Source organism: Orbicella franksi, chromosome 9, assembly GCF_964199315.1.
Source record: "Orbicella franksi chromosome 9, jaOrbFran1.1, whole genome shotgun sequence".
Classification (NCBI taxonomy): Eukaryota; Metazoa; Cnidaria; class Anthozoa; order Scleractinia; family Merulinidae; genus Orbicella; species Orbicella franksi.
This window is the reverse complement of record NC_138153.1, coordinates 27,759,463-27,785,565: the sequence shown is the minus strand read 5'-3', so window position 1 is coordinate 27,785,565 and position 26,103 is coordinate 27,759,463. Positions and strand designations below refer to the sequence as shown.

General features: G+C 39.0%; 2 protein-coding genes across 2 annotated transcripts in view; one reads left to right on the top strand and one right to left on the bottom strand.

Annotated features, from left to right (window-relative positions):
• LOC145496905 (phosphoribosylformylglycinamidine synthase-like) overlaps positions 1-11,690 on the bottom strand; it is a 12,355-nt gene extending 665 nt beyond the window's left edge. Inside the window, exons 1-11 of the mRNA XM_081476671.1 lie at positions 9,975-11,690; positions 8,827-8,954; positions 8,419-8,547; positions 7,269-7,529; positions 6,561-6,791; positions 5,856-6,068; positions 4,675-4,829; positions 4,418-4,549; positions 3,272-3,502; positions 1,657-2,037; positions 1-1,398 (exon numbers count right to left, since the gene is read on the bottom strand). The exon at positions 1-1,398 is cut by the window's left edge and continues 665 nt beyond it. Of these exons, the coding sequence (XP_081332797.1) occupies positions 40-1,398; positions 1,657-2,037; positions 3,272-3,502; positions 4,418-4,549; positions 4,675-4,829; positions 5,856-6,068; positions 6,561-6,791; positions 7,269-7,529; positions 8,419-8,547; positions 8,827-8,954; positions 9,975-10,855 (4,101 nt within the window). The 5' untranslated portion in view covers positions 10,856-11,690 and the 3' untranslated portion in view covers positions 1-39. The remainder of the gene's footprint in view (positions 1,399-1,656; positions 2,038-3,271; positions 3,503-4,417; positions 4,550-4,674; positions 4,830-5,855; positions 6,069-6,560; positions 6,792-7,268; positions 7,530-8,418; positions 8,548-8,826; positions 8,955-9,974) is intronic.
• Positions 11,691-23,700: 12,010 nt separating this feature from the next.
• LOC145496966 (octopamine receptor beta-2R-like) lies at positions 23,701-25,831 on the top strand. Its single transcript, XM_081476736.1, has one exon. The coding sequence runs from the start codon at positions 24,745-24,747 to the stop codon at positions 25,810-25,812; it is 1,068 nt and encodes a 355-aa protein (XP_081332862.1). The 5' UTR covers positions 23,701-24,744; the 3' UTR covers positions 25,813-25,831.
• The last annotated feature ends 272 nt before the right edge of the window (positions 25,832-26,103 follow it).

Sequence of the window (26,103 nt, the reverse complement as noted above, 5' to 3'; positions counted from 1 at the left end):
TCCTTAAATACAAACAAGTTACGTGAACGTTGAACCTTGTTAGGCATCAACCTGAGTCTCCATGCACCATCTGTAGGCATTGTGGAACATCTGTAGCCATGGCGACGCCTTAAGCGTGTCCTGCCAATCAAGTGGCATCCAGGGCCATTGCCACAACAGCGTACACCTCTCTGGGTGCGGCATCATGGCAAGATGGCGGCCATCCGGAGAGCAAAGACCAGCGATCCCCTCAGGGGATCCGTTGGGATTGAGGGGATAATGAGTGGTTGGAAGGCCGTCATCATCCACAAAGCACAAAGGTACTAAGTTGTCGGCCTTGATGTCTTGAAGTACACTGTCGCTGCAGAATTGGATTCGACCTTCGCCATGTGCTACCCAGATACCCAGGACTGATCCCTCCATGCCACGGAACATCATGGCAGGACTAGACTGGATGGAGACGGTGACAAAACGAGATTCAAAGCGTTCTGAGGTGTTGTGAGTGAAGCAAACACCCTGCTTTGAGTCCGCTCTCCCTGCTGTCTGAGTATTCCGACCAACCCAGCCTAACAGGCCCATCAGCTGACAACCGTTACACACTCCCAAGCTGAAGGTGTCCTCTCTGGAGAAGAAGGCGTCCAGCTGGGAACGTACAGTGGCGTTTATATTACACACCGCCGCCCATCCTTTGGCAGAGCCTAGAACATCAGCATAGCTAAACCCACCCACGAACACTGCTCCACGGAAGTCATCCAGCTTCACTGATCCACTGCACAGGTCATTCATGGTGACGTCCCACGCTTCAAACCCAGCCATATGAAAGCTAGCCACCATTTCTCTGTCGCCATTGCTTCCTTCTTCCCGCATTATGGCCACCTTAGGATGTTTATCACTCAGTGGAGATGATGGCACTGGTTCAAACGACAGCTTGTATTCCGGAGCGTGCCTTTTACAAAGACCAGCCTCCTCTTCCATTACACACTGTGGATTGGTCTGCAGTCGCTCTAGCTGAAAGCTCGTGGCCTCCCAGATGTTTCGCAAGTCAACCATGTTATGTTCCAGCACAAGTTCACCTCCGACCCGCACCGACACAACCGCATCTTCTGCCAACCCGCTTGATGTCCCTATTTGAAGACATGGAATGTTCTTCGAAAGGAAAGCGTTCATGACCGTCTCTGTGTCCTCTTCCTTTATTTCTAATACAATTCCCAATTCCTCAGCGAACAGAACATCGGCCACCTTGTTCACTGTTGCAATGAAGTGTTCTGGGCACGGGATATCAATGGACAGGCCACAATTGCCAGCAAAGGCCATCTCCAATAGGGTGGTAACCAGTCCCCCATCACTGACATCATGGCCAGAGAGAATCTGCCTCTGAGATATTAGCTCTTGTGTTGTTCTAAACGCTGCCTCGAATATCTGAAAGCAAAACGAGAGAAATCATAATTTTATCACTGAAATATACTGCATCCTTGCAAGTTTCCCCAAACTTCTAGGTGAAGCAACACGCGCAGCTGTTCGGCTAAGTGGTCACATAGTCAAACATCAGACGAAAGTGCTTTTCAACTCCTAAATAGTAGTCTAGTAATATCAATTTTAAAGCAAAATACCATAGCCATCTCCTGGGAACCATTGCACCAGATTTATCAGTATATACCTTTTCGTGGTCAGTCTTACCTTAGCATTATCTAAATCAGGTGCCTCGCTTCCTAACTGGTTGTAAACCTGTGCCAATGCGCTTCCTCCCAGTCTGTGTTTAGAACCACCACCAAACCTGACCCACAGTAGATTCCCCTTTCCATCAGGCATCTTCAGGTCTGGGGTGACCGTGGCACAGATGTCAGGGCACCCAGCATACACTGAAATGACAAGTGAGCCAGGAGACTTGACTGTGTCTTCACCAACCCTGGCAGCCATGCTTAGAGAATCTTTTCCACCATCGATGGCAATGCCCAGCGATGCCATCACATCGCACATGGCTGCGCAAGCGTCATACAAAGTCGCTCCTTCTCCTGGCAGTTTAGCAGGCCACATCCAGTTGCCACTGCATTTAACATCCTGGTAAAAAGGTAAAGATTCCATGCAGGTTAGACTTACACGTAAAGCTGAACCTTGTTGTGGATGCCTCCATAATAAGGACACTGCTGTGTTATGGACAGTTCACTCAGCCCCAGAGAAACCAGAATTCACATACCTGTATGCTACAAACACTGCGATAATACAGACACTCAGCTGTTCCTCTAGTGTCTATATTACAGAGGTTATACCATTCGTAATCTGATAAAGACGATCACTTATTGTATATTGCCATGCTGTACATGTCATGAATTGGTATCACCAAATTCTTAGATTTAGAACCAAAATCAAAATAAATTTGTACATTTATTTTGATTCAATCAGGAAGGAAAATAGGAGTTTACATGTAAGACAGAAACTTTAAGTGTGACAATCTTCAAACTAGAACATTTCACATCTTAAACCTTGCTGGTAGGCTGTAGCACATCAAAGCGTTTTTCTACATTCTAAACGTGTGATATCAAAATGTTAGTGAGACTATGATCAGAATTTAAGTCCATTTCAGGAAGCCAATCTGAGGAATGTGACTCACAGTTATTCTTGGAAGGATTCAGGTTGAATGGGTCATGAGAACTTTACCATTCAAAGCATCTCACTTCCACTTCACTGATTACTTATAGCCTTACCAGGCTGATGACAGTTTTTATAACATGAAGCAACCAGTACATCTAGTGCTGTTACTCTCGACTCCCAGGATGGGATGCTGGTCCATTAAGGGCTTGCCATAAACTTATGTAGGGTTATTTTTAGTTAACATTACACAAGAATAAACATTCTTGGATAGACAAGCGGCTTTGGATGAGTAACGTATCTTGCCTAGGGACACAACACAATGATTACCCTGGTCACAAAGTTTTTCTTTGTAGTGATGTCAAAACAGCCATCATTGCAGTCACTTGTGGCTCTGTGACTGATCATTGGTGCTTCTCAGCTCACTGTAGCTGCCTCACGACTCAAATTTGATTCAAAATGAAATGACAAAACCTATGGGAAGAGCAATCCAGGCAACCCACATGGTGCTTGAATTTATATATCAAAATCCAGAGTCCGATGTTTCCCCCAATAGTCCACTGCCCCTTTTGAGCAGGAGCTTTATATTAAACACAACCATACCATAACTCTCAACCCATATGCCTACTCTTCAATACATAGTAAATGAATGTTAATCCGAGAATGTTCACATTGTCAGAAAGATCACCATGATCCATTTTCTTACCTTAAGATCAGATATTCTTGCAAAAACCAAGTTTGTCAGAGCCTCTCCCACAGCCATGCGGGCCCCACAGGCTGGGTCAACTAACCCTTTGATTGGCTGTTCACCAATGGCAGTTGCAGAGCCCACAGTGTCAAAGTATGTCAGTGCTGTCACTGCCACATCAGCCACCGGAGTATGCAAGGGACCTACACACTGTTGCTGAGCAACCAGACCTGTCACACTTCGATCAACCTTAAACGCAATAAGAGTGATTGGTTTAAATAACACCATCATGTCTAGGCAACTAGCGACCCATTTAAGCAACAGAGCACTTTTTCTGTGTTTACATAGCCTCATCTAAACACAAGGGGGGTTGGGAGAATTGAAGACAGTTACATAGCCTCATGACGAGAACTCTTCCAAACCCCTGAAGAAGAACTCCTAGGATTGTTGCAGCATTTAATCTTAAAACTATGTGATTTGTGAATTTGCCAAAAAAAAAAATTGCTAAAAGTAGCTAAAAGTATAATTTATTTTAGCTTGAAAAGGGATGACAACTCCTCTTTGCTACCTTCCTACAGCAATACAATAAAAACAGTTAGCTATGTGTATCAAAGTAAGCAGTATGTAGGTGAGTTAGTAACACAGTCCTTTGGATGAAAACCAAAGCCTGTCAGGAACTCGTCTTGTTTTTCTAGGAAGCATCAAGGTTGAATGATACAGTAATTTCATCACTCAAAACAGCCAGCTTCCAGAAAGCTCAATAAAAATTTCTAGCACCTTGTCAATCTGCACTGAGCTACAGTAAGTGACATGAGAATCTTAACCAGGTGACCTGTTAAGTTTTAACACCAGAACCCCAATAGTGATAATGAGCATTGTAGAAAATGGACTGAGTAAAAAAGGAAGAAAATGACCCCCTCTTTAAACTGAAGAATCCAGGCTGGTGATATAAACAGCCATGTCAAAACATTTTTGGTTCATGTGGCAGTCAGGATAACAAACATGGTGGGAAACAAATGCCAGATATGAATTAGTCATCACTGAGATAAGTGAATTCCACAATGAAGTAGGCAGCAGGCAATTTACAGTAGGCGGCAAAATTACCAGCTGCCAGCACATGTTTACAAGGCTGTCTATCACGTTGATAACAAACATTTAACATACCTTATTTGTGAGGTATCTCTTGCTTGCAACAGCCGGTAAACGTAAAACTCTTTCCAACATTTCTTTCACTGTAAGGTTGCTTTGTATACACAATGGCTCCAATTTTGACTCTACCCTCTCCAACTTGAAAACCTGTAAAAGAGAAAGGCATTCATTTTGCTTTATTCCTGAAGTAATGATTGTGTAAGCTTCTCGCTGATATACAATAATTTTGACAGGTCATTAAGAATTTTTCAGAGAGAAAACACACCAAATACCTTTCTTGGCATTTTGCCCAACACAACTTCAAGTTCCAAGTCAACAGGATGTGCAGTTGTTCTTTGGCGCTTGCTTGGCACACCATTTTCTTTGGAAGACAGTCCGTTGTTTAAGCCCATGTTGTGTTCATCTTCCAGTACAATTTTTCCATCACCTAGAATACAAGGGCACATTACTTTGCTAAGCATCATTTTAACACCAATGCATAATCTTCTTGCGTCTCAACAAAACCCTACTGCATGACCATGCCAATGAAAGCTATTCACCAGTGCTAGACGATTTTGTAATGTTCTTTTTGAATGGTCAGTGTTTTCTACCTTGTATTAAGGTTGAAAGTGTCGTCTAAATTTCTAAAACGTAGTGGAATGCGCTATTCTTTAAGGGATTCCGAAAACAAACCGGTTGTACCTCATCCACGAACTAACTATATGAAAAATAGCTTTAGTAACAGTGGTGCAACTCTCTGGAACAGCCTACCCTGCAATCTCAGGATGATAAAATCCTTTAATCAATTTAAAAGCAAAGTTAGACACGGCATTCATGGAAAACAGGATTGATTTAATATTTAAATTAGGATTTACTACTTCAATTTTTATTAATTAGTATTTAGCATGGACTGTTCATTAGTAGTTTATTAGTATTAATTTTTCTATATATAACTTTAAACATTAGTATTACCTGATGATTTTTAACCGTGTATAAAGAAATGTTAAATAAATAAATAAATTTATGACAATGAATTTTTTTTTGCAACTTTCTTTTTGATCATAAAAAATGCAAAAAAAAAAAAATGTGAAGGCAAAAAGTCATGTTAAAATTTGTTAAGAATGGTATCTTTTTGATTACTTGTCAAGTAATTTTTCTCCAAAAAGCCATTAATATGAAATGCTAGAGGGTCCATTGAGATGAAAGCTATTCCAGAGCAGTACTTTCCTGTGATCCTTTTTAAATGTACTATGCTAGGCAATCTGGTTTGGTATTAACCAACTACACAAGAATAAATGTTTACCCTTCTGTTGCTTACATTTTTTAACAGTTTCTAGTACCCACTACGCTGTAGCATCACCATATATAACCGTTTGGCATTGCAATGGTCAGGCAACAAAACATGTATTTAGATGGTTGTTGTTGTTGTTGTTGTGTTGTAAATTTGTTTGTTTGTTTTTGTGTTGTGTCTTACCTGTGATTGCTCCTACAAAGGACACCGGCACCTTCTCTCTGTCACAGATTCCTTGAAGCAGATCCCTATTTTCAGCGTGCACTAACAGGGCATTACTTTCTTGGTACTCTGCACCCCACAGCTCCAAAACAGAAATGGTTGGGTCACCAAGAATGAAGTCTTTCACTCTAATGACAGCCCCAGCAGGTTCACATATCTCTTTAAGCACATTTCCTGAGTTGTAAGAAATCAATAAATCTGTAGGTGTAATCATTGTTCCTTACAGATAATCACTACTTAGAAAATAAAATGTGGTAGATGTACATGTATTTTCAATCAGTTCTAGTATCATTCCGGTCTTGTTTCAGAGGAGAGAGTCATGGAGGTTTTATAACAAAGCTGGAAGAACTTGCAGATTCCCACTTGTTTTTGTTGTAGGTTTAGAAATGTTTCACTAATTCTTGAAAAAGAGGCCTTCATCAGATTTAAGATACTTAATTGCTGTTATTGATCTGTGTGATTTCAAAATGTAGCTAAAGGTTTATGAGGGCAACCAAAAAGAATCTTGTTTATGTGATTTGAAAAATGTACATAATGTAGTGCAAGAACAGTAAACCTTTGCTACATGTAGTCAACTTCAGATCTTTTACCCACACCCAAGCTAGCTTGAAGTCCAGCTATCAAACCTCGTAACTCACTACATACTTTCATGATAAGAAATCTCACCATTTCCTCCAGCGCCTTGGTCATGAATACTGCAGATTGGGTTACTAGATCCCATCTCAATACATGCCCTTATAGCTCTGTTCAGTTTCTGTTCCATTTCAGCATCGCCGCGTTGGACAGCACCAAAGTCCAGCTCTGATTCATTGTCTCCCTGAACCTGAATTGACGAGGCAGCACCACCACCAACACCTATACGATACACTGGTCCGCCAACTTTGACAACTTCCATACCTAATTCCAAAAGAAGTTGATAAATTGCTCTTAAGGCAGACCTCTTGGGGCTGATAAACAGAGGCTACTGGAGAAAGAGGTTTACATTGAAACTAGAGAAAAATCTATCCTGCACATGCAAATTAAAAATTTCAGAAAATTCAGATTAAATCTACCTTGCAAGACTGGAGAGAAAATATTTCTGCAAATTTTTATAGACACACAAGATATATCCAAGAAACTTAAAGATACAGAATCTGCAAAAATGTACTGAAAAATATATGTATAAATGGGTAACAGCAAACTTAATGCTGGGGGTAACCCTGTGATGGACTAGCATCCCATCCAGGGGGGAGTAGAAATACTCCTAGTCGCTTCATGCTACAGAAACCGGGATAAGCTCCGGCCTGATGGGCCACTTGGCTTGTATGCAGACTTTACCTTTACCTTTTACGTTTGAATAGAATATTATTGCTGAAAAATTTCGAAAGAACTCACCTTTTTCAGGTTGTAGTTTAGACACACCCTCTCCGTCAATCATACCAATACCACCACTGAACATGATTGGCTTGACCCACTCACGTCGCTCTCCATTTGGCAACATCATACCAAACGATCTAGCAAATCCAGCAAGCACTGGTTCGCCAAACTTATTACCATAGTCAGAGGCACCATTGCTGGCCTCTACAGCAATCTCAACAGGAGGAGCCATGTTATTTGGATAGACAAATTTTGCATCTTCCCAAGGAAGTTCATAACCTGACAAAACAAATGTTGCCTGGTCAAGATAAAAGCATTTGCAGAAACTGATCTCTATGAATTGATAGTAAGCTACAAATTTAATATGTGCAGTTTCAGAAAATATCCATGCTCTCCCCCCCCCCCCCGACACAGAAGGGATTGGAATTTCCTGAGGGGTGGGGGGTTCCCTAAGGCCAAGATGTTTAAACAAATGTATCAAGCTTAATTGGAATTTCCAGAGAGTTAGGGGGGGGGGGTGTCTTGGAAAAAAAATCCTTTCCATGGGCGAGGAATGGATATTTTCTGGAACTACACGATGGGTATTGCAGAGACCTAAAAGTTAACCAATCAACAAGGCTTGGGTCTGTGCATTGTTATAAAATGCTGGGGGGGGGGGGTAGCCTGTTACAGACTACTGCTTCTACCAGTGGGGAGTAGCAATAATCATAGTTGCTTAGAGTTTGCTACCAAAACCAGGCTTAGTACACAGGGTGGAAAGAAAACAAATTTTTGAGCTTTTTGAGCAAGCTGGAATTGTGATGCAATAGCCCCTAAAATGCCATACTATTATGATTGACTAATTTAAATTGTAATCATTGATAAAATAATTTAATCTTTCACAGTGCTTCTCTAACTTAAATTACATCAAAAATTCCCCCATCGGGCAAGTGAAGGCCAGAATACTAAAACCGGGCTACAAAATCCACCAGCCCCTCACTACCAAACACAACTTTCTTTTCACGCTATAACACTCTGTCGACTCACTAAAATATCTTTTCATATTACTTTACAAAAGCTACAGGTACATTATACCAAGTAAAATGGAAAGGGAACATTCAGAGAGAAGCAGTTTTTCTAAGGGTTGAAAGATTTGTCTACCAATGGGGCACTAGTCTTTATTCCACACCTGGGATATGGAGATTGCCAAAGCAATATCCTGCAGTACCGGCAACTACATGAGCACCTCGTCCTGCAGCCTGGACATCTCGTATCCGCCCTCCTGTACCAGTTGTTGCTCCAGAGAATGGCGCTACACCTAACAACAAAATAATATCTCAAAGTCACCCAATTTTTTTTGATAAGACCTGCTGGTAAACTTAGGTACAGAATCTTAGATAGTGTTTCCTGTCTATCTTGCAACATATACCATGCTAAGAAAAAAACTGACATTCTAAAAGCCAGCTTCTTTCCTTTAGCTCTTAAAGTTTTGGTTATAACTTAAATACAATCATTTACACGTGTGCATATCGAGAGAACTTCATGTAGATAAAGTTGATGACCTCTTTTCTAATTACGAATATAAGTCCACTTTTACCTGTTGGGAAGTTGTGCGTTTCTGCAGTGAAGATAATGTGCCTGGTACAGTCCTGTTTTAATTGAAACTTGGCAGCTTGAGTGCAGTTTTGGGGCAACAGTACAGGGACTTGGTAACCAGTGATGGCACTGTACAAAAAACACGTCATGTACTTGCATTTATTTTTTGACACCATCCCAAAATATCCTAAGCATTCTAGTAATTTTTGGAACAATAATGTGCAATAATCCCAACAAAATTCAGAGGGTCTGGTCAGAGTTTAACCGATGCATTTCAAACCTCCTGGCCCCTCATCCCCCCCCCCCTCCCAACTCCAGCCTCCTTGCCTTGTCCCCTGTTGTAGTGACACTCCAAGAGGTAAAAAATAATGTAAATGCATGGGTACTTTCCATTCAACCAGAAATAATGAAAAGTTTCAAAATGGGGACAAATGATATTGAAATTTCCCAGGAACATCTCCAGGAAATCCTGAACTTGTTGCATTTCTGAAAAGTGAACCCTTCAACCAAAAAATTCTGGAAATTCCATAAGGAAAATCAAATGGACCAAAAATTTCAACCACCTCTTCTCAGCAACCAGTTTTCCAAAATACCAAAAGCTTTTAAGTCAAATCACTATATTTCAAACCTCTTGTAAGCGACCACCTCTCATTAGCGGCTGCAACCACTTTTACAACTGAAAGTTTGAAATTTTGTTCAGTTTTTAACCTCTTGCAAGCGACCACTTGACAGATAATAGAGCGGAAATTGGATTAAACTGAGGTGTTGTAACATTTAAAATTTAATTTGTAACTATCATGAGACTTGTTCTGTTTGCCTTATTAGGTAGTTTATCAAAAAAGAACCATGAGAAGGGCATTTGTGCATGGGTTAAGTCTTTGCAGTTACCATACGCTAATGAAGCAAAATTTGGACCCAATATGGTCTTAGATCTCGTAAGCAAACACCTCCCATAAGCGACCACCTTGGCTTGACATTTTGGGTGGTCGCGTACAGGAGGTTCAACTGTACCTTGCTAGGTTGTCCTCCGTTCCAGAAATTATGGAAAATGCTGTTCAATTTGTGAATAGGAATATTAGGAAATTCAAACAAGAAATTTTCATCAAATAGAAAACCACCCCTTGTTTACTGAATATAGCTTTGGCATACCTGCTGTTATCACTAAACTTTATAACACTGTTGTTGTTACTAGTTGCTTGTGTTTTCATCACCATTTTCATCAGCGAATCTTCCACCTCCTGTCCATCAACTGTCAATCTTCCTTTAAAGAACCAATGGCGTGAATGCTCGCTGTTTGATTGAGCCAAATCAAAACATTCAACACTAGTTGGGTTTCTTTTAACCTGTTCTTGGAATAATTTAGTGTAATAATCGAGATCCCAATCGTCGAAAGCCAGTCCTAAATCTCGGTTGACTTTCTCTAGCGCAGCGCGACTTTCAGCCATAACATTGACTTCGTAACAGCTCTCTGCACGAACATCTATCTTGAAACTCGTCAACGGCTTTTCATAACGACATTCAGTCATTCTGTCATGAAGTTTAGCGGCCAATGCTTTTTCTTCGTCTTTCGTGATACGCCTCGAATCATTCTTGTCTTTTGGCGCGAGTTGAATCAAGTACCGGCATGATTTTTCGATGCGATCAATCTTCTCCAAACCTATTGATCTGCAAATGGATACAGCATTCGTTGACCAAGCCGTAGAAAAGTTTAGCCTTGGCCCAATTTCGATCAGCACTCCGCTACAACCTTCTGCGGGTTTTGATTCCTCTAGGAACGAAGTGTCTCGAACGTTTTCTTCCCCGAAAGAATTCGTTAACAGCCATAATAAATTCTTCAGTTCAACATCGTCTAACCCATCATTTCCTTGCACACTGACATTAAAGCATATTTCAGTCGATAGATCAGCGATTTCTAGTCTAGATGACGCTGATTTCAACTTAGAAAGTGTTACAGCGTGTCTTCCAGACGATAGAGCCGGAAAACTATAAAATCGCAGAATCTTTTCCGCCATTTTGTTTCCATGTGCCATGTGGTACTACTGGACCACGTGACTTGTTTGAAGCTTCATTGATCTCGCGCGCCAATTTTTCCCGTACCAGTCTTTCCACAAACTTCTCGTATTTCAAGCAACTTTTTTTCGTTTCGAGCAACTTTTTGCATTCTGAGCAATTTCTAGTTTTCTACCAATTCTGAGAAATCACAGCAGCTTTCAGTGCTTTCAAAACTGGCCTTGCTTCCATATTTCACAGTTTTAGTAGACAAAAGACCAATTTTGATATATTCAAATTTAGCTTAAAACAATAGACCTCAGTATGAGGCTAGCCTCTGGGAAATAAACCCCAGCAACTCTGTAGTTATTCCCCAGAGCCTCGTACTGAGGTGTATTGTTTTAGGCTGAATTTTATCGAAATTGGTCTATTTATAAATTTCCTGTTAAAAAGCAACCAACTCTCTTCCCCCTGGGGATGCAGCCGGGCTGCTAGGCGGACGAAGAGTCACACTCGACTGACTCGAGTGTCTCATGCCCAGGTGAAGAATTTTTACAAGATTAATTAAATATTAATATTGATGCATAGTCTTTACTCAGACAATTTTTGGTTTTAATAGAGGAGAAAGTTATTTATCAACGATGCTTACGCCGCAAAATTGCACAAAAGTACTTAGAAATGATCAAATCTTACTGTTGTTGTACAATTTGCATATCTAATCTCAGGCTAAATAAAGGAAGATAGCAACAATTTTTTTTGAGCAACTTTTGTTACAGAAAGCAACTTTTGACGCTTTTTTTTAGCAACTTTTGCACAACTTTTTGAGAAATTGCGGGCAACTTTCTAAAGCAGATTCGTGCTTCAATAGCGTAACGTTTTTTGTGTCCTCGTCAGGCTTACAAGGTTTTACCAGCGAAGTGGGCTCAAGTTCCATTCATGTTTATGTCAGAAAACCATTATTTAATAATAGCTAAATCAAACATCTTTGTTATTGGGATAAACTGGGTGATTTCAGCTGTTCGAGTCACCCAAAACAAGCGATTTCATACCTTGGTTTGTTTACTTGTCCAATATTTCCTATTTCAAGAGATTTCTATGCAAAGAGAATGCTTGGAAAAGAAAGAAAACGAACAAACGGCTGGCTGTGATTGTGGTAAAGGTTTTCCGGATCAAAAGTTAGTCAAGTTTTAGGTTAAACTGAAAGCATCGAAATTTAAGCTTTAAACTCATGGATTGAGGACAAAGGACCTCAGAGGTATTTTAATAGAAATGTAGAGGTCGGAAACTTTTTGATAAGGTTTAGAAAGTTCACCATTAATGTGCGAACACGATACAATCTAGTACCAACCTAAATTTAAATTTTAGGGATATTGTTTCTCAGGAGGCCCATCACTGCCATCAGCTGAAATGACGCATGCAGTGCGTAAAACAGATTTTAAAAAAGAGATCTTTGGAATTTGGTTGTTTGACACGATTCACAGGTGAAGGTAAACCTAATTGAAACAGTAAACATACGTGTTTGCAGAATGATATGTTCAGCTGAATCAACCTCGTCGTCCACGTTCCGTAGACGACGCAGAACTTGGTCATTTCACGTTGTTGTTTTGCAGAGGACGGCAAAGAAATGTACAGATACTTACAACGCACGTGCACAACTATTTGTTTTGCTTATCAAATCTTTTGTTTGGTGACGTTCTCCTTGTCGACGTCGTCGTGGTTCGCTTAAGTTCCCTAACACCAACACTAAACTTAACTGAAGATTATCAACAAATTCCAGAACACTAAGGCCTAGGTCAAACGTCGAACTTCACATACAACGAACTGAACTGAGCGAATTAAGTTCATGATAAGTTCGACGTTTGACTCGACTGAGTTCGTTCAACTGAGTTCGTCTGCTTTTAATTTTGTTTAATTAATCTTGTGGTGATGTCGGACTGAGCGATTTTGCAAGAATCCAGTTTAAATGTAAATGTTCAATCAAATATCGGGTTTGGTGCAAGTCTCGCAACTTTAGGATTACACTGTATACTTAAATCGCTTGATGTTTTATACGGAATCATGCCACTTGCTGGGTGGGGAGACTCGGGACTTTACTTCACAACTCATCAGCTTTTAAAAAATAGGTCTCCAATGCGTACTTGTGGGCTTTTGCTTAGTTTGATTCCATTCTATTGGATTGTTGTTTTTAACTGTCAGTATCTGGGAGTCGAATTGCTACAAGTGAGAAGGCAATCACTGGAAAGATTAAGTTGTGATTAAAGTGTGAAATAAGTGAATTAGGTACTGTACCATAGATTTTTTTTATTTCTGGTATCAACATAGACAAGTCGGTACAAATTTTAAGTGAGAAATTTGTTGCAGAAAATTATACTGTTTACTTTCGTACTTTATCCTCTAACAATAATTCTTTGTTAAGCTCTTAGTCCCCATGGGACATAATACAACGACAATCTCTCTTCATTTAGCCCTAGTTTATGCAGCATATTGTGCCTTGTCCCCTGTGAGTTTTAAATCGCTGAGCTCGACACTGTTTACACATGTCAAGTGAACTTGGACATGTAGTGTCAAGATGGTTTTACTGCTACAGTAATGACTAACACCAGTTACATAACAACATCAACAACTGAGTCCAACATGGGCCTTGTTAATGGTGTTGAAGTGTATTGAAGTTCTATGAAAATGTCCGTGATGAGACCTAGCTGGCTACTTAACAAACATGTCAACGGTCTTTCAACTTACCCACCGTATGTATGACACTGTATTTCACAATGGCTACTCAAAACACTTGCGTGTGAAATATTTTGAATTTTCCTCTGTACCTGAAGAAGGCCTGTAGTTGGCAGCCAAACTATAATATATTAAGTCAAGTTAACTTCTATTTGGTGTCGGCTTTGCTTAAGTTTCTCATAAGCTCAAGTATTCCAAAATACCATTTACAGGTGAATGAAAACACGAGTAATGAAATATGGTGTGGTGTGCTCTGCCTTCTCGGCGGGACAAAGTTATCACACAGACCCACAAAGATAGTTTTTTGCTCTTTGATCGGCTGCTAAGTTTGGAAAATCAGCAGAAAGATGCAAAAAATTAACCAAAGCTTTCAAATATTGATCTGCCACCACATACTTATGTAAGAAAACCAATAAATTACGTAGGTACTCAATTAGCGGTATTGATAAATCAGTACAAAAATGCCGGCCTCAGACAGAACTGAATAACATTCGACATTTTTTAAAATGTCGAGGGAGCTATTAAAATAGTATATCTCACCTTTCACTTGACCGAAATAAAACTTCACATGATCTGTGTTTACTCGTATCTGAGAGCCTGAATGTCGCTAGATTTAGAAGCTCAAGAGTTGTCGGCGACGTTCAAACAATACTTCTACGAAATAAAGCAGTCCAGCATTTCATCAGTTTAGAAAATGTAAATAAAAGCAAAGTAAGAGGTTTTATGTTAGTACAGTGTGTGAAGAAAGTGACGTCGTATTTCAATATGTTACGTAAGATTGTCTGACTCCTCCTGCTTTGCTGTATAAGCAGTAAACAAATTGCCAGGGCTTTGCATAATATTCATAAAAGCATTTCTTCCCATGCAACTCGAAATAGTTCGTGAATTTGTATTCGCTACATCGATTTTTTTGACTACCCTTTTCAGAACGGTCCTAATAATCGTCCAGCGTGCCCTGGGTGACGAGGAAATAGCAAGAAAGTTTGCTGTAATGTAATGATAAAGCAAATAATCCAAACTTTCACCAGATCGCATGGGTTTTTTTCCGATAAGTACACAGGCGAACGTGTCTTAACACTGCAAGACGCATGTTTTATAGAATCTCTCCTCGTGACTCAATGCCGTACAATTAATCTCGGATTTTCGCAAACCAACGAAAGTTTTTTAATTTCCCTTCACATTAGTAACATCATCTTAAATTTAGCTGAGAGAATGCGAAACAACTGAAAGAAATTTCCAGACTAGCTGTGAGTTTCAAAGACACTCCAAAATACATGTGGTCTATAAAGGTACTTGTTCAACGACTTCACAAATCGTAAACATTTAGTATAGTGGTCATTCGGCCGCTATGTTTAGCGCTCGGTGAAAGGTGCGAAATAAATTGTCAAGCGACCAACAAGGTTGCAAATTTTCACTGCCATATTGAGGGGAGAATATCAATTCAGAATTAGTTTCGGAATTGGCTTTCAATAATGAAACATGAAACATCTAACTCGTGGGTTAGGATATCAATTCAGAATTAGTTTCGGATTTGGCTTACAGCAATGAAAAATGTAACATCTAACTCGTGGGTTAGGGCAATTGCGGTCCCAGTTTTGCAGTGCTAAAATTTTACTTGCCCGCATTTATCCACAATATAGCAAACAAATTTCATTGATAGTAATTTCATTACGTCTTGGGTACCTACATTTTACTGTGTTTGAAAGTCGTAATAGCATTATGTAACTGTTATTTTCTGGCAAAAGGAAAAAACAACTACGCACATTTTTGTCACAACAGTCGTCAGTTTTGATCTTGCGGTGTTTTTTACATCATCTATATATCACGACACTTCATTCTGTTTCATTCACGTGTTTCATGCATGTGAAATTCGTGTGCGTGTTGTTTCAAGAAACACAATGGTCGTCAAACGGTCAGTCGAGTGTTTTTTGTGGAATTACCCAATTCTGTGCCACCTACAATAAACATTTACCTCTAGAAACAAAGATGGCAACTTGAATGCCAGCTGAAATAATGCGCTATTCCTCTGTTTCCTGGGCTTTTAAAATGTACAAACAAACAATTGCTCGATGTGGAACAAATTAAAGGTAACCACTTCAATAGGCCTACTCGTGTAACTCAAAAGAAAATTGAGAGTTAACTATTGAGTATAAAGCTCAGTATAAAGGGTAACATTTTTATGCGAGTTTAGATAACAGGTTAGAACTTTGCACCTCATGGTGGGAGCTTGCAAATGTGTGTTTTCTGCATGAAACAGTCCTGCCAGTGAGTGCAACCTGCAGTACAAGTCACAATTTATTTGAAATAACTTTGTCACACAACAGGAGTTATTAAATTCATACCCTGCTCGGAGTGTAGTTACAAATTCATTATTCATTAAATTCAGTAAGTTCCACCTGCAAAGCGTAAGCAGCCTGGAAGGAGAGCATTTTAAGTATTTTACTCTTCTAAACACAAAAATAACTATTCACAGCTGAAAAACTAGCTAAAGACAGAAATGTTATGTGAATTTTTACAGTCCACTGAGACTGAACGGTTGAGAATAAGCTTACATTCAACTACGAGTATACGTACCACAACAGAAAATTCCTTGTGGTTTGACAGATAACGAGCGTTGCGTGTTTTGTTGCTTGCTGGTGTTAATTCGTGAGAATGAAAATACGTGATTTTACCTGACTTTCATGGCTAATACTATGAGTGAAAAGTTACAGCTGAAAAGCTGGGACATGAAAAGTCCGGTGGTTTACAGATGTATTCATATTGAGCTGCACGGTTAATGAGAACTGTGTCACGGTAGATCTAGACTGATTCAAATGTCTGGCACTATTCGACTAATATATAAATGAACGACAGAGATTAAAACAGAGCTGACTTGGAAAAAAAGTAAGAATTTCCAAGCCATTCAAGAGACCGCAGAATACAAGTGACTTATTGATTTAACTGGACTTCGTCAATTCTACTTGCCTTGCGAGGTATAACAGCTGCAATGCACTAAACTGCTTTCACTGCTGTCAGTAGCAAGGCGAGAATATAAACTCAGAATTGTTCTAGAATTTGCGTGCAGTAGCGAAAAACATATCTCGTGGGTTGCAGTTTTTATTAAGTTACATTTCCTAGTGTCGAACTTTTCAAAATTCACTTTCCCATGTCAATTCAACTTGCTGCACAATTGTATGTAAGTTTCATTTGACTGATAGTACCGGTTTCAAAATTTTTCCACCAATCAGTTGTAAACGCTACAAAGAGCAGCATTTCCTTAGTTTTGGGAACTTCCATTCCACTGTGTTTAAAAGCTGTAATATCGTTATGTAACAGCTATTTTGTGACAAAACAAAAATAAAGTAAGCAGATGTTTGTAACAAAACACTCGATTATTGAATAACCGTAGCATCTAACTGAATGAAACTTAATGGCTTTACAACATACTCGAAATCAATCCCTCACCACAACCTCCGTGGGTCATCTTGCCGTGTATTTTGAAATTAAAATCAGAATCAGTCAACGCTTGTATCGCAGTATCAAGTTTAAGCGTGGTTAAGCAAAACTTAACCTTGTTTTGCACGTGTGTTATGTAACGTATCTTCAGCACGTGAAGTTCGTGTGCGTGTATTTTCGAGGAACGTGGCGCAAGTAAAATGGGCGGTCGCGTGCTTTAATGTTTAGATATATCTGGAAAATGAACAGTTATAAGCTTCTAGAATATTAAAACACAACCAATTCATTGAGCCTACTATTGCAGGGTTGTAGGACTGATATTCAGATTCGAGAAACAAACTTCAAGCAATAGACACTACTATGATTGTCAGCTGAAAAACCCGAAAAACTGAGTAATCTTTTGAATATTTGGCTAACAAAATCGAGAAGATTCAAGTTCCCCTGGAATGACCGAACATGCAGATAGAACTTTTACAGCGCAGCCTAAAATTAACCTACAGAGTGTTAAAACAGCACTCTAGACAGCCTGAAACAGTGTTTTAAAGTAAAAATCATGGTTGGGTGCCCCTGTTCAATTTTAAAAAAAAAAAACAAAACTGCAAGACATTTGTGGCTTAACAAGTTGCCCGCTACGAAGGACTCAAAAATACATTTGACTTACCTGCCTATTGAACTAATTCACGCATCGTCTAGCTTTTTGAACGCGGAAAATGTTCAGCCCTGCTTTAAACTGCCCTCATCTCAGCTTGAGTCGAGGATTTAAATTTAGTTTTGGTTGCGGATTTACGTAAAGTAATGCAAAATACTGATATTTCGTGGGTTACACCTTTCATTATCTCATACTTTTTAAAATCCCACTTGCCTCCGTTTATTGAAAATACCCACTCAAAATGAAATTCATTCGATTTTTATTCATTCACTTAACTCTCTACAAATTTCACTGTTCTTCTTTTCAAATCAGCTGCAAAAACTAAATTGAGGACAGCGTGATTTCACTCAGCTTTGCAACAAGCAAGCAATATCTAGAGCTTTACGCAAGGGCTATTTTTGCTGCAAAACAAGCAGAGTTATATGAGGGCAGAGTTATTAAAGCGATACTTGGGAGTATCTTGCAAGTATTACGTAACGTGTTTAAACCTTTGCACGTGCAATTCGCGCGTGCGAGTATAATAAAAAAACGTGCTGTCCGTGAAATGGTGGTTGCGTGTTTTTATAGTCATCTGTTAATCTACTCCTCCTGGTAACTACTACAATAGACATTTACAGTAGATACGTATGGAAATAAAAACTGGGATAACAGACTATTATTAAATAATAGTCTGTAGATAAAAGTCTCCGGCATAGAGGAATTTAGGAGTTACATTCACCGAGTTATAAAGGGAATAGAGGTGTGGTTGTGTTCTACTTAGATAAGAAATATACAGAGGTTGAAGAGGTAAATAAAATCGAGAGATTACAAGAGGAAAATGCATAAAGGGCTCTTCTTGCAGATTTCTTTTTTTTTTCTTTTGCAGATTTTATAAACTATAGGATAAAAGAAACTTGAATAAAGCTTCGAACAGTCCATATATATCAAGAAGTTTTTTCAAATAAATGTAAATCACATTACACGTGAGTTGTATTGTAAATCGGACGCGGGGAACTGTTTACGCCTGATTTACAAACGTACAAAATGTCTTGTCCTTTAATTTACTAATCCATAAATTCAAAACGTAACTCAAATTTTTTGACAATCTTAGTAGTGTCTACTGTATTAATTTTGTTTTTCGCGAATCTGAATATCAGTCCTTCAAGCCTGCGTTAGCAGGCTCAACAAAACAGTTGAAGTGTGTTGCCCACGGCAAAACTATTTGCCTGTTATAATTTCATATTCTAGAAACTCAGAAAGCTCTCACCTGCCCATTTCCATATTATCTCAACAATTAAATCACGCGACGGCACGTTTCTCGAAAATACACGCACACGATCCTCACGTGCAAAGGTTGAAAAACGTTGCATAACACACGTGCATGAAACGAGGTCAACTACCACTTAACCTTGATACTGCGACACCTGACTGCTCCACATCCGCTGTTTTATTCCATTTTCATTACTTTTTTGCTCAAAACACATAGTAAGAGGACCCACGTAAGGTGTGGGGAGGAAATGATTAATGTATTTTGTTTTTGATGCTCCGATACCTAAAAGAGTGTCATGGATGTTTATAAACATCGTCTTAGTTCATTTTTGTTTTGCCACAAAATAACAGTTACGTATATAACGCTATTACGACTTTCAAACCCAGTGGAGACTCCCAAAACGTAAGGAATGCTACTCTTTTTCGCCTTTGCAACTGATTCGAAAGAAAAATGTTCCGCAACCGCCGCCATCTGCGTCAGCCTAATAAAACTTACATGCAATTGTGCATTGTGCAGTAGTTTTAAATTCACGTGGGAAACTGTTTGTAAACTGCGAAACTAGGAAATATAACTTAATAAAAGTTGCAGCCCACGAGATATCTTTTTAACTCTTGTCAGCAGATCCAAAACTAATTGTAAGTTTAAATTCTCGCATCGACACTGACAGCAGTGAAAGAAGTTTAGTGCATTGCCAAAGTTGTACCTCGCAAGCTAAGCGATAAATTTGACGACGAGTGAAGTCCTTAAATCAGTAAGTCGCTAGTATTTTGGAGTCTCTTGTAACTCAAACCTTGTATGGCCTGGAAGTTCTTGCCTATCTTTCCAAGTCAGCTGTGTTTTAATCTCTGTTGTTCATTGATAAATAAGTCGAATGGTGCCCTGCATGCGTTTGAATTAGTATACCGTAACTCAGTTTTCATGAATCGTGCTGGTACAAAATTAAGATATCTGTAAACCAACGGACTTCTTATTTCTCAGCTTTTCAGCTGTAACGGATGCTCTTATAATATTAGCCCTGAGAATCACCTGAAATCGCGCGACCTCGTTCGTACCAGTTACACTAGCAAGCGTTAAAATATACCGCTCGTTATCTGTGAAAACCACAATGAATTTTTCAGTTACGGTATATATACTCGTGGTTGAATGTAAGCTTAATCGTTCAGTTTCAGTAGCCTGTAAAAATTCATATCCCATTTCTGTCATGTCCGTCATGAGCTAGTCTTTCAGTTGTGAACAGTTATTTTTTCGTTTAGAAGAGAAAAATAAAAAAAGACTGTTTCCAAACTGAATTTGCTGAATTAATAAAATCTGAATTACACTTTGATTCTTCGAACAGAGTTTTAATTCGATAGGTCCTGTAAAAAAGCTTTTTCAAATAAATCGTCACTTGTATTGCAGTTTGAAAGCGACAGACCGTTTAGTTTAATTTGGCTCGCCTCTCATTCATAAAATTAAGTTAACCATGATCAGTATTTGCAAGCTCCCACCATCAGGCCAAAAGTTCGCAAGCCGCTATCTAAACGGGATAAAAATGTTGTCCTTTACTGAGCTATATATTCAAACGTTTACTGTCAATATATTTGTATGTATCATTGCAGTGTTTGTTGTTTGAAGTTTTCACTCCAATCTCAACCTGAGTCACTGACCCCCGTTTGAGTAGGTCCATTGACGCGGTTACCGTCAACGCGTTTCACTCCGAAAAATTGTTTTCCTCTTAGTTTCTCGTACATTTTAGAAGCCCAGGAAACTAATGAATGCGGGTCCATTGTTCCAATTTGCATTGCCATATGTTTCTAGAGGTAAATGTTTATTGTAGTTGTTACAAAAGTGGGTAATTGACAGACAATGAAACCACAAAAACACTCGACTGACCATTTCACAACCAGCACGTTTCTTGAAACAACACGCACACGAATATCACGTGCGGAGCGTTTAGTGCTTTACGCAACACACGTGAATGAAGCACGATGAAGTATCGTCTAAACTTCCGATCTATTGCGTTAAATAGACAATTTACATCCACTGATTTATTGTTTTTTTGTTGTTGTTGTTTTGTTTTGTTTTTAAACACACCGAAAAAATGACCAAAACAAGCTGCGGGGAGGAAATGACCAACGTTTTAAAGCAATTAAGAGGTCCATTCTCTTTTGATGTTCCAATACTCAAACAATTGTTATAAAAAATTCTGCTAAGTTAAATTTGGTGCACCACAAAATAATAGTTACATAATACTATTGACTTTAAAACACAGTGCAATCCACTCGAGGTTCCGGAGACGTTGTGAAATTCGACTCTCTTTAACGTTTACAACTGATTTGAAGTAACCTGATTAAAAATAGGTAGTATGAATAAAACCAACAAAACCTCGGATGCAATGCTAGAGCTATGTTATAAATTTACTCGGGCAAGTAAAACTTTAACACCGCTAAACTTGGGCCGAAAAAGGTGTAACCTACGAGGTATTTTATTAGGGTAATCCAAATCCGAAACTAATTTTGAATTGAAATTCTTGACTCAATACACCAGTGAAAATTTGCAACGTTGTATTTCGCTGGACAGTTGATTCCCCCAGCCTTCGAGCGCTAAACACCGAATGACTCTTTCAAGAAATGTTGACAATGTGTGAAATCGTTGAACTGGTAACTTTTATAAGTCACATGTACATGTATTTTGGAGTCTCTTGTAACTTACAGCTTGGTCGGAAAGTTCTTTCACTTGTTTCGAGTTCCCGTGTCTAAATGTAAAACCGATATTACAATTGTGAAACGTTCGTTGGTTTGCGAAAATCCGATATTCATTTTCGTTAAACTGGGACTAAGATTCATGTAACCGGCGAGATAGATGTTTCATTATGGTAGACCAGATTCGAAACTAATTCTGAATTAAAGTTCTCGCCTCAATATGGCAGCGAAAATTTGCAACGCCGTATTACGCTGCACAGTTGAATTTGCAATCTTTAAAGAGTTAAACATATTACCGAACGAGTGAACGACTCTGAACTGGTTTTAAACAGAGGCAACGCGTATTTTGGGGTCTTACGTAACTCACAGCTAGCCTGGAAATTTCTTCCAGTTGTTTCGCATTCCTGTGCCTAAAAATTAAGAGTGATATTACAGCTGTGAAAGGAACGAAACGTTCGTTGGTTTGCAAAAATCCGAGATTCATTTTGCAGCAGAGCAAGTCTATTCTAAAAACAAGACACGTCTTCGGCATATTAAGAGATGTTTCTGTGAAATTCATCTAAGCTGGCAACATTTAAGATTTGTGCTTTATTACTGATTACATAACTCGAATATTATTTGTCACTTGCTGGTCAGCCAGGGCACGTTGGGCGATTTCAGGAAATGTTCTGAGAAGGCTAATAAAGACCAAAAAAAGTAGCTCATACAAATTCAGGAACTGTTTCCAGTGGCATGGGAAGAAACGTTTGTAATAATATGAAAAGTCCTGGAAATTCTTTTACTACTCGTACAGCAAAGCAGGAGGTGTCAGACAATGTTACGTAATCTACTGAAATACGACGTTACTTTCTTTGCACCACGATTAAAAAACTCTTTCTTTACTTTTCTTTGTATGCTTTAAACTGATGCAATGCTAGACTACCTGATTCGTAAAATTAATGTTTGAACGTCAACGGCAACGTTTGAGCTGCTAAATCTATCAACACTGTTTTGATTCAAGTAAAATAAATGAAGTGAAATAAGTGAAAGCTGCGGTAACTATTAAAATGTTGAATGTTGTTCTGTTCGAGGCCGGTATATATGTACTGATTTATCAAAATCGTTAGGCGAGTGTCTACGTTTTTATTGGTTTTCCTACATAAGTATGTGGTGGTAAATCAATATTTGAAAACTTTGGTCTTTCTGTTGATTTTCTTAACTTTACATTTGTTTTCATTCAACTTTGAGCTATATTTTAGGATGCTTGAGTTTATGAGAAAAAATAAGCAAAGCCAAACCAAGAAAGTTAGAATTTAAACTTGTCTTAATACAATATTTTGGCACGCCGTTGACATGCTTGTGTAAACGTAGCTACAGTAGTTACAGGTTTCATCACGGAAATTTCAGCCATAAAGTAAGTGTTTCAGCTTGGGTAGTAAGTTTAGCTTCCCTGACTTTACGAATACAGCAAGAATTAATAGAGTAAACAAGTTAAATTCTTCTTTGTGTTGGCTTTGCTTAATTTTTCTTGTATATCTTAAGCCAGCTTGATCAATCTCTGATCTGAAGTATACAGGCAGGATCATTGTCCTCTGCTTCTTGCTATCTCTTCTTGCTTGAAGTTTTAAATTATTTCGATCAATTCCTGGATTCACTGACTTTTAATGAACTGAAAGGGCGCTCGCCTCCTCTGTTCTGGGTCTAACAATGATATTTTTTTGTGGTTTAACAAATAGATTCCATGTTGCCGTGCGTCTGTTGAGTAATTGATCCCAGAAGACAACAAAATGTGGTAGGAACGTCAGTGACACACTCGCCTAACGGATCGCGTCACTCTTTTGTATTTCTTCCATGACTTATTGGGTAAATTTCTTTATTCTCATGGTGGAAATCGCAGAGAAAAATGCAATGCAGATTTGCTAAAACCTTTAGTAGGACTTCACACAAGCCATGTGGACGATTTGTACCACATGGTTACAAAATGGCGGAATGTCGGTTTTATAGTTTTCCAGCGCTATTGTCTGAAATACACTTTCCAAGTTGAAATCAGCGTTTCTAAACTAGAAGTAACTGATCTATTGACTGAAATATGAGTTTTTGCCTCGAATAGGTCTATCGAAGAGCTCACGTTTGTTACGTAACATGTATAAACTTCTGCACGTGAGATTTGTGGGCGTGTATCTGAGGGAAACGTGCAAGTGGGTAAAATGTTCCTGCCGATACATTTCTGCTCTCTATAGACTTTATCATGTCATTAGTTTGATTTATAGTTCTTTTGAGGCGTAATTATTTAGTTAATGAATTCCATTCGTCGAAACCGACTCGAAACTCCTAAAACTCTTTACCGCCTGTAGTTTGCTTTGTAAAAGCCTAAGAATGGCGTCGAGGCTACCGAAAACGTGCTGTGTCCATTCATCACGGCTGGTGCATTAAACTCAACAAAGCCATTTCTCGATTTGGGGAAAATAAAGCAACACATTTCCAAATGTTTATTTTTTATTTTGTTTTCTTATTTTTTAATAAAAAGAAAAACGTGATTATATACTCACTGTAAGAAAAAAACTGGAGGTTATTTCCGTTTGTCTCTTCAAAATATATTGATTTATGTCAACAGAGAGGTTATCTTTGCCGTTTGCCGTCTGCCGTTAACGTCATGCTTAACCTCTCTAACATTAACAAAAGTTGTTGCCATTGCGAAAGAGACGATAGATACGGCCATAGTAAAACTGACATAATAGACATAATAAATCTTAATAATTTGCAATACTGTTTACACGCTATTAAAGACCCTGCCAAAGAGCAATTTCAGCATTTCCATCCGCTTCATAACACATTCAACTATTATAAGGTATTTTACAACGGCGGTGCAATTTCCCGCACACGACGAAAAAAATATCATGATGCACGAGGAACGATGCTTCGGCGACTGCCAAACACGTGAGGCTACGGGTATATATAAAACTGACTGGCTATGGGCGCGAGAAGAAGGGTGTATTCATACGAAGAGGCATACGGCTAACTTGGTCAACGATAGAAGATCGATGCGAAGAAGAAGGTTGCTACGGTTTTATCTGTATTGACTTTAAAAAAAACGCTGAACACTGTTTGGAAACATTGTCGACTGGCGATTCTTGATGATCACAAAGCACTCAAAAAGGTTGGTCGTGGTTTTTAAATCCAAGGCCGGTATAACCGGCAGAAATCTCTAAGATGGAAGAGAGCGAAGGGAGGTTCACCTTGCCACATCGTTCACTCGTCATCGTCGTGTTTGAATCAATAATTGCGGTTGTGTTCGCGATTTTATCAATAATTGGAAACACGTTGATTATCGCAGGGTTTTGGAAAAGCAAGACATTAAGAACTATTCCAAATCGGTTAGTGGTGAATCTATCGATTGTCGATGTACTTTCTGCCATAACAACACACCCTTTACTTGCGTCGGTAGTGATTGAAGGGGCTTGGCGATTTGGAGACGAAGCTTGTAAATACCAAGCGATTTTAAACTCTTTTCTATTCATAACGTCACATTTTAGCATAGCTCTGATAACCCTTAATCGGTATTTCGTTATTGTTCGTTACAAAAAATATACCGAAGTCTTTACCAAACGTTTAACACGTGTTTTTGTAGCCGCCATTTGGGTCTTTTCATCGTTTCTTGCTTCCACGCACTTCGCGGCGCAAGACAAAGCGAAATTTCACGCCAAAGAAGCCTTTTGTATTATTTCCAAGGAGAAGTCTTCAATTGCGTCGCTCATAATAACTGCGTTTGGAAATATCGCTTTTCTTACAACAGTGTTCTTGAATTTTGCGATTCTGAAACTGGTTCGCTTGCATCGGAGTAGAGTATCTGTTTCTTTCAATAGAAACTCCTTCTTCGCGAAAGTTGCTAGACGCGAGGCACAGGGGAACGCCGGAAAATCGTACGCGATTAAGAAGCAAGGAATCCTGGCGAATAAAAACGAAGAATTCTACATCGCAAGAAAGGTTGTCATCGTGACAAGCTTGTACACTTTATGTTGGCTTCCTCAAGGAATAATAAAAAACGCCAGCCTGGCAAATCAAGATTTCTCACGGGAGATCTGGATGGCATCTACATTCTGTGTGCAGCTGAGTTCTGTCTTAAATCCAGTGCTTTACGGATTTCTCAACAGAAAAGTGAAGAAAGCCGTTTTTGGTATGTTGGGAATTGGAGTTTGCAAACGAATTCATGTCACTACGATCAGATCGGCTGAGATTGAAAAACACTTTCACTGTGATTCAGGCCCTCGATCAAGTTAAGTGCAACGACGTCGTCCCTGTACGCCTGGAGTGAAGCGAAATGAAATGAAATGATTTTATTTTTAGACCAAGCCGCGGCAAAACGGATCAAAAGAGGAAGAAACAAAGTTTGGAACAGTTAAAATCATTTTGAAATTAAAAAAATAGCTTGAAGGCCTCACACATGTAGCGTCAGTGTTAGCAGGATACCAAAAATTTCCAAAACAACTTCAGATCTAAAGAAAAATAAAATGTAGCGGAACTGCACATACAACCGTTAATTATTCAAAACAAGGATATTGAAAATCAAAA

Coding starts and splice junctions, on each gene's coding strand:
- LOC145496966 (XM_081476736.1), top strand. CDS start 24,745: ATGGAAGAGAGCGAAGGGAGGTTCACCTTGCCACATCGTTCACTCGTC.